Raw genomic sequence first — 7,903 nt, 5'->3', positions numbered from 1 at the left:
GGAGAAATTGGTCTTTTTAATAGGAGAATTTGAATTCCTTGGCCCTTCCCCTAAAAATGATAAAATCCGTTTTATGGAATTTTAAGGAATTTGATGGAATCTAATTGTATCATTTTATCAACCAATTTATTTTGTGTGTGTGAGTGTGAGTGTGGGTGTGTGTGTGTTAACTCGTGGAGTTGTTGAGGATTCGATTTTGTGGATGTTCGATTAAATATAATTTTGGTAACTATAATCAATTTATGATTTCTGATAATTAATAAAGAGAAAACAACTCAGAGGAAAACAATCATTACCAATAATTTATATTAAATTATATAGTTAATATTTAAATAGAAAAACTAAGGTTATAGAACTTGAATTCTGTTGGTTTTATGTTTGGAACCGTTAGCCTGAAGGATAATGGAAAATTTGGCTATATAATTTCAAATCAAACGTATACTCTCACTAAACTCTAAAGCAATTTTCAACAACTCCGATTCATGCAATTAACCTCCGATCATCTCATCGACGATGACAACGCCATTTCAACCTGTTACTGTGATCGAACCATGGAAATTCGAAGCCATAACCCCATCGCAGTTCATCACATTCACAATGCTAAACCCCCTTAACCACCGCCAGTTGCTCCCCGCTCTAGTGCTCCGCCTCGCCGTACTCGACTCTCCAACAGCCAATGCCGACGACGACTCCCCATTAACCGTAGCCATGATTGTACCCAAAAACCGGGAAACAGACTGGAACTTCTGTACGAAATCTGGCCATATTCAGCTCCTACTCCGATCCCGTAACATCTCCCGCCTCATCCTTATCGGAAACAATCCCCCGTGTAATCCCGGACTTGCCATTTATAAACGTCCTACGGTTACTGATACATTGGAGGAACAGAGACTAGTAAACGAATTGAAACCGCTACTAATGTCTTTGCATCCCAAAGTGAGTTTTAACCGAGGTTTGCCAGAAACCCTATTCTTGATGTATAAAGACGATGTGGCGTATCGTGTGACTGTTGCTAAAGTTAAAGGCCACATTGTTGGTGAATTTCTTGTTGAAGATGTTGAATTGGTCGGTGGTAGTGATCGCAATAAAGAACTCCGGAGGAGATTAAGGTTTAAAAGAATGCCAACTTTGATCCAATCGCAGGCCCTTCTTGTTCCTGTTATTGGCTATAACGAAGCTACTACACAGACAGATTTGGAAAGTTTGATGAAAATAGAAGGCGCGAAGTTTGAAGTTGATATAAGGGTTTTGGTTCAGCAATACGTGATTCACATGGTTGCAGGTCTTTTCTTGATTGTTTCACATCTCAAAAAGCGATATGAACAAGGATTCTTTCCAAGGGCTTTGTGTTTAGGGATTGGTGGTGGAGTTTTGTTAAGTTTCTTGAATACTCAAATGGGGCTTCATGTTACAGGAGTGGAGTCCGATGTGTCTGTTTTGATAGCTGCAACAGAGCATTTCGGGTTCAACAAATCACTTGCAATTCGAGTAATTGTTGCAGATGCCATGGAAGCGATTCAAAACTTTCTGCCCCTAAACCCAGGAGGAAAAATGGATGATAAATTTGATGTGATTATGGTTGATTTGGATTCAAGTGATGCTAAAAATGGGTTTTGTGCTCCACCACCGGAATTTGTTAAGAAATCTATTTTTGAAGATTTGAGATCACTTCTTGATGATCATGGTGCTCTCATTATCAATGTGGTTCCTTTGAATGAACTGTTCTTTACGACATTGGTTAAAGAACTTGGGGAAATTTTTCACAACGTTTATAAAATAGATACTGGGAATGAAGATAATTTTATTGTTATTGCTATCTTGTCACCATCTTCCTCAGGTGATGATGATGATGATGATGATATATTCTTAGAGAGGTTGAAATCTACGATTCCAGGGACTTATCCATTTGTTACTTTACATCCCTTACAAGGTGGTGTACATGACATTAACATCCCAAATATCATATTCCTATAGATTTCATTTCCCAGAATAGGCTTATTGATCAATTTGTTACTAGTTTTAGAAATCATACTTTGATTTTTCATTAGAATTGGTCAATTGGAAGTTAGATTGAAGTGCAGTCAGAGTTGATGGGAACTAGAGATCGAGTCACTTCAATTCTTACAAGTGTTTGTTGGAAAAAGCAAATGTGCCAATTATGTCTATGGATATGTATATATGGATGATCTTTTTGAACTTTGTCGTCCTAAAATCAAGTCAAATTATGAAGTTAAAAAGGAATTGTCGCTATAACCATGTCATGTTTTGAATTTACAATGAAAAGTAAAGTATAATCTTAAGCCATATAGCTAATTGTATATTGAATTTTAAGGTGATAAAACTATTATATTCAATGTGTAACTCACAACTTCTTTTAGGAGATGATTTTCTAAGCTAAATAAAGAAAATACAATATAATAAACAAATTTATGTTTGTTAAAGTGATTTCGTCAATGTTGTTTTAATTTTTTTGTCAAACATGGAAAATACATGTAACCTTTCACCTAATGGTATAATAACACGTATTAAATCTTCAAATCTTTAGGTTGAGATTTTAGCCTTACAAGAAATACTTACATGTAAGTTTATTTTTGTCTAAAAAACAATATCTAATTTTTATAAGTGTAGTTTTTCTACTTGCATACTTTTATAAAGAAATTTATCAAACACAATCACAATCATTTTCATGAAGAAAAAGTTAATATATATTAACAACATCCCTGGTCACATTAACTTATTTTAACTCATTTAGGGGATTCTTTAGCTAAAAATTGCTCAAGCGGAAACAAGGAAGAAATCACTTTAATTATTGGTGATTTCAAGGGTGCAAAGCAAAAGGAATTTGGTGTTCTCGATTAAGTGGACGATCAGTGTGGTGTTGTTAAGGTACCTATTTCATTCCAAATCAAGTGAATAACCATTGTGCTTTTGTGGCCATGTGTTGGATTCATGATATTTATAGTTTAAGGTGATTAATGGGATGATTATGGTGATTGTTGCATTGATTAGCATGTCTTAAGCGTTGTCAATATATTTTAGAAGTTATCCATTGTGCTTCAAAATTGGTCAAACTCATGAACATGGACGAACTAGAGATTATGCCTATTTTGCACAACTTTACATGTACATGATGTAAAGTCTATGGTGCAAAATTGTACACCAAAATAGGTGATTTCCTGACCAAGTGCACGACTTTAAAGGAGTCTCTATAAAATAGTGTAAATTGACTTGATGTTTGGGAATTGTTTTAGACGCCTAGTGTTATGGTAGCCTTGTAAAGCCATGTAATTGACAAAAATTGGGGATTGTAAAATCATAGAAACCTTAATTTTTTTTTAACTCTTGGGGATTAGTGTTCTAATGTAAAATCCTTATGTTGAATATAAGTTATTGGGCTTATGGGGAGCTTACAGCTAAGAAGAATCAAAATTGACAATATATATAAATTTAAGTGGATGAAACAAAAATTGCCTTCGAAAAATCAATCCCCATTGATAAACCTTTCACAGGAACTTTAGCACAAAAGGGAAAGTTCAATTTTCCTTCTTTTTTTTTTTTGGCTTAAGAGAAGCAATACATGTGGCCAACATTTAAAATTTAAAAACTTCATAGTAAATGGTTGCTAATGAAAAGATACTGATGGTTGCAAATACTCCAATAACAATTCTTCTTATAAAAAAAATAAAAACGTAAATATATGCATGCTAGGAGAGTGTTTGGACATGTTTATTATGACTTAATATCACATAATCAATTTATTACAGATTTGACAAACTGCTTCTGATTCTAATATTTACAGGAGCAAAGCAATTGTATTTGTAAAAAAAAAAAAAAAAACAAATGATTGTTAATGACTCAAAGTCAAAGGAGAGCAACAACAATGAAGATGAGAAAAACACCCATGAAAGTGTACTTTACACCAGCCATCAAAGTCGCCATTGTTGCAACAAACAGCTGCCGCAACACTTGTACACCAGCCCATGCCAACGCCCCAGTTAAACCCACCGCTACAACATTATCCGGATCCGGATCCAAAAGCAACTCGCTCCACCTCAAATTAACTCTCGGAACTTCATCTCCTCCTCCTCCCTCTTTTCTCAAATCTTCTTTACCATCGCCATTACCATTCGAATCTTCAGAAGATGATACCTTAAATCCTCTACTGTTTTTTCTCCTTGATTTGAGTTGCAAATATGAGAAATCGTTAGGTAGAAATTGGAAGACAGATCGACGGACTGTTTCTAGTTTTCGATTTGGATTCATGAATGGAATCGATGAAATCTGATGGGATTTGAGCCCTAGCATGTTTAGAGTGAAATGGGGATTAACCATAAAATCAGCTAATTAGGTTTTTTATTAACTGTAATGTAGCATAATTTCAATTGATGTCCTTTTGGTTTAATTTTTAACAATGGCATCCCTAATTTTGTAGAACTATTGCATTTTTCCCATATTAAACACATGAAAAACTTTGACAGAATTGGGTAAACTTTTATAGGAATCTTGTTCTTGATAACAATGTAATGTATCTTACATCTAATGACTTTCTCTGGTTCCAAAATCTACAAGAACTATACTTCATCCATTTTGCAATTCTAATGAAGAATCAAAGTATGATTTCTACAACTAGTAACAAATCCAATAAAACCTGTTCTGGGAATTGTGAAACTGATACTTCACAATTTATGTAGGGACTCCATGTCCATGTAACCTCCCGGAATCACAGATTTCAATTTCTCCAAAAAAGCATTATCATCACCATTTGAGAAAGTTGGTGGTGATACAGTGGCCATAAGAACAAAATTATCTTCTTTATCAACGTCTGTTTCATATACCTTGTGAAAAGCATCCTTGAGTTCTGCTATCAATGTCTCATAGAACTCTTCATCCAGAGGAACCACATTCATGATAAAAACACCATGATCATTAAGAAGCAATCTCGCAGCATCAAAAACAGATTTCTTAACAAATTCTTGAGGTGGAGCACAACTGCCATTTTGAAACTCGCTTGAATCCAAATCAACCATAACTACGTCAAATTTAGCATTCAACCCATCAATTTTAACCTCTGAATCTGAATCATCTGTTTCCTCTTCTTTTGTTGCAAAGTTTTGAATCACATCTATTGCATCTCCAGCAATTAGTTGAATAGAATTGTCATTGTTCAACCCGAAATACTGCTTTGCAGCAATCAACACAGCATCATCAACCTCCACTCCAACAACTTCAAACCCTAGTTGAGTGTTCAAGAAAGTTAACAAAGCACCACCACCAACCCCTAAACACAAAGCTCTTGGAGTAATCCCCTGTTGAATTCGCTCATTCAGATGTGAAGCAATCAAGAAAATACCAGAAACCATAGGAATCAAGTATGGGTGAACCAAAACCCTTGTATCAACTTCAAACTTTACGTTCTTCATTTTCCTCAAACTTTCCAAGTCTAACTCTGCATTACTATCGCCATCATCAAGAATGGGAACAAGAGAGACCTGCGATTGAATCAAATTAGGCATTCTTTTAAACCTCAATCTCCTCCGGAGTTCTTTCTTGTTTTCACTATTACTTCCCAATTGAACATCTTCCACAACAAATTCACCAACAAAGGCGCCGAAAAATTTATCTATATTCACACGACACACCAAATCATCTTCATAATTCAAGAATACTGTTTCTGGCGAACCGTTTTGGAAACACACTTTCGGATGCAAAGCCGTTACTAGTGATCGCAATTCTTTTTGGAGTTTCTTTCTATCAACGGTATCAATAGCCGGAGGGCGAACATAAATGCAGGGCTGTGGATTAAGCGCGAGATCATTACCGATAAGGATGAGGCGGGAGAGGTCTTGGAAGTTGAATAGGATCTGAAGTTGTCCGGATTCAGTACAGAACTTCCAATCTGTCTCCCGATGTTCCGGTACAATCATGGCGGCGATTTTTGGGAGCCTATCAACAGCAGCGGCTATCGGAGAATCTAGTACGGCGACGCGGATTCGTGGAGTGTGGAGATGGCAGCGGTGGTTAAGGGTGTTTGCGACTGTGAATGTGAGGAACTGCGATGGCTTTAGGGTTTGGAATTTTGGGTTGCTCGTCATTAGTAGCGTTGATGAGAGAACTCAGTTGCATGAATGAATCAGAGTTCTTGAATTGTTTTGAAGATGAGAGAGTAGACGTTTGATTTGAATTTTATATGCAAATTTTCCATCATCTTACCGGCCAAGGTTCTAAACAGAAAACTAACGGAACTGAATTTTAATAATTATAGTATTATTTTTAGACAAAATTGAAAAAATAGTCCATATGCTATATATTTTTTTGGGGTTTTAGTTTTAAACTCCGATTTTTTTGGATTCGTGGTCCTTTTGAGCTAGTTTCGTTGCGTTTTTTATCCCTCTGAAAAGTGAAATGACGGTAATACCCTTTGGTTATTTATTTTACATTTTTCTTTCATTTCTTTTTAAATCTAATATTAATATATTTATTTTAATAATTAATAAATTAAGAGGGGCCCTCTCTCTCTCTCTCTCTCTCTCTCGTTGTACATCTCCGGCGAGGAAAGAATCCGGCGAACCAAGGTTGTCGTCCATGTTTCAGTTTCTCTCCTTCCTCCCTCATTCTTCCCAGTCAATCAACGATTCAAAACATCCCCTCGTTTGTAGTGGTCCTCGATTTTGGCTTCGATGAAGTGAGAGGAAGAAGAACCGGTAAACTAGCGAGCTGTTACAATGTGACATCCCCAATTTCACGGCCAGAAAAGACCGATTTGTTTATGCTTTGTTTTTAAAATCAGAGTAATCTTTTATAGAAAACAGATGCGGAATTTGTTCCCAAAACAAAATATGATAAGAATTTATCAAAGCATTTCTTTAAAGAAATGTATTTTCATTATATAACAAAATCTCGGGATGTCATGTTCAATACAGACCAAAAGCATAAACGGATCAAAATAGACCTTACAACAATTATTTATAACTACTGGCCTATAATCCATTATCTCTCGTCGTGTCAACCAACTTATGCCCTTGCGCCACTACCTGTAATACAAAGAAACTGAGTGGGTCAGGCTTAGGAGCCTGGTGAGCATATAGGGTTTTCAACCCACAATAATATAATTATTATATTTAATCATCAAACAATCAACCCAATTACCCATCCCCATTATCTTCTTTATTTCTTAAGGTTTTACCCTAAGAATCAACTATCCTTCATTCATTCATTCCTAAGGATTGACCTAAGGAATTGGCACAAAATCCATTGTTACATAAGGCGCATCTACCAACTTTATCCTTTAAGCGCCTCTGCCAGGATTACGACATTCACTATTAGGCACCACTGCCTGGATTACGGCATACACTATTAGGCGCATCTGCCAACATTACGACATACACTATTAGGCGCATCTGCCAACATTATCCTTTAAGCGCATCTGCCAGGATTATCCTATAAGCGCATCTGCTAGTATTATGACATTTACTATTTAGCGCATATGCTAAGATTATCTATAACATCTTTCATACCACATCACTTATCTACCCATGTTTTACCCGACATATTCGTAGATATAAATTACATATATGGTTTAGTTCATTTAAAAACCTGTATAAAACATTCATTCCAACAACCATCTCAAGTAAACAAACAACGTATAAACACATAGCACGTATTTCATAGCAAATACTTCATATCTATGCGGTAGAAGAAAGTAACTACACACTCACACAAAACATATACTTAATACCTCCAAACAATACTTGTATTAAAATCGTATTTTGAAAGGGACTATACACTCACACATATAAACAACAATATATATAAACACATATCACGTATTTCATAGCAAATACTTAATATTTATGTGTTAGAAGAAAATAACCACACACTCACTTGATCAGAAGATGATCGGGCA

General features: G+C 35.6%; 2 protein-coding genes across 2 annotated transcripts; one reads left to right on the top strand and one right to left on the bottom strand.

Moving 5' to 3' along the window:
• The first annotated feature begins 513 nt into the window (after nucleotides 1-513).
• LOC145158438 (uncharacterized) lies at nucleotides 514-1,974 on the top strand. The gene has a single exon (XM_079077334.1). The coding sequence runs from the start codon at nucleotides 514-516 to the stop codon at nucleotides 1,972-1,974; it is 1,461 nt and encodes a 486-aa protein (XP_078933460.1).
• A 2,702-nt stretch (nucleotides 1,975-4,676) lies between these two features.
• LOC145158437 (uncharacterized) lies at nucleotides 4,677-6,092 on the bottom strand. The gene has a single exon (XM_079077333.1). It carries the CDS (start codon nucleotides 6,090-6,092, stop codon nucleotides 4,677-4,679), a length of 1,416 nt encoding a protein of 471 aa, XP_078933459.1.
• Nucleotides 6,093-7,903: the final 1,811 nt, after the last annotated feature.

This window comes from Lactuca virosa, chromosome 2 (assembly GCF_052849685.1).
Source record: "Lactuca virosa cultivar CGN04683 chromosome 2, Lactuca_virosa_CGN04683_v6, whole genome shotgun sequence".
NCBI lineage: Eukaryota > Viridiplantae > Streptophyta > Magnoliopsida > Asterales > Asteraceae > Lactuca > Lactuca virosa.
This window is presented reverse-complemented; position numbering and strand designations above follow the sequence as displayed.

Excerpts from the sequence above, each read along its gene's own strand:
- LOC145158437 (XM_079077333.1), bottom strand. The coding sequence starts at position 6,092 with ATGACGAGCAACCCAAAATTCCAAACCCTAAAGCCATCGCAGTTCCTC.
- LOC145158438 (XM_079077334.1), top strand. The coding sequence starts at position 514 with ATGACAACGCCATTTCAACCTGTTACTGTGATCGAACCATGGAAATTC.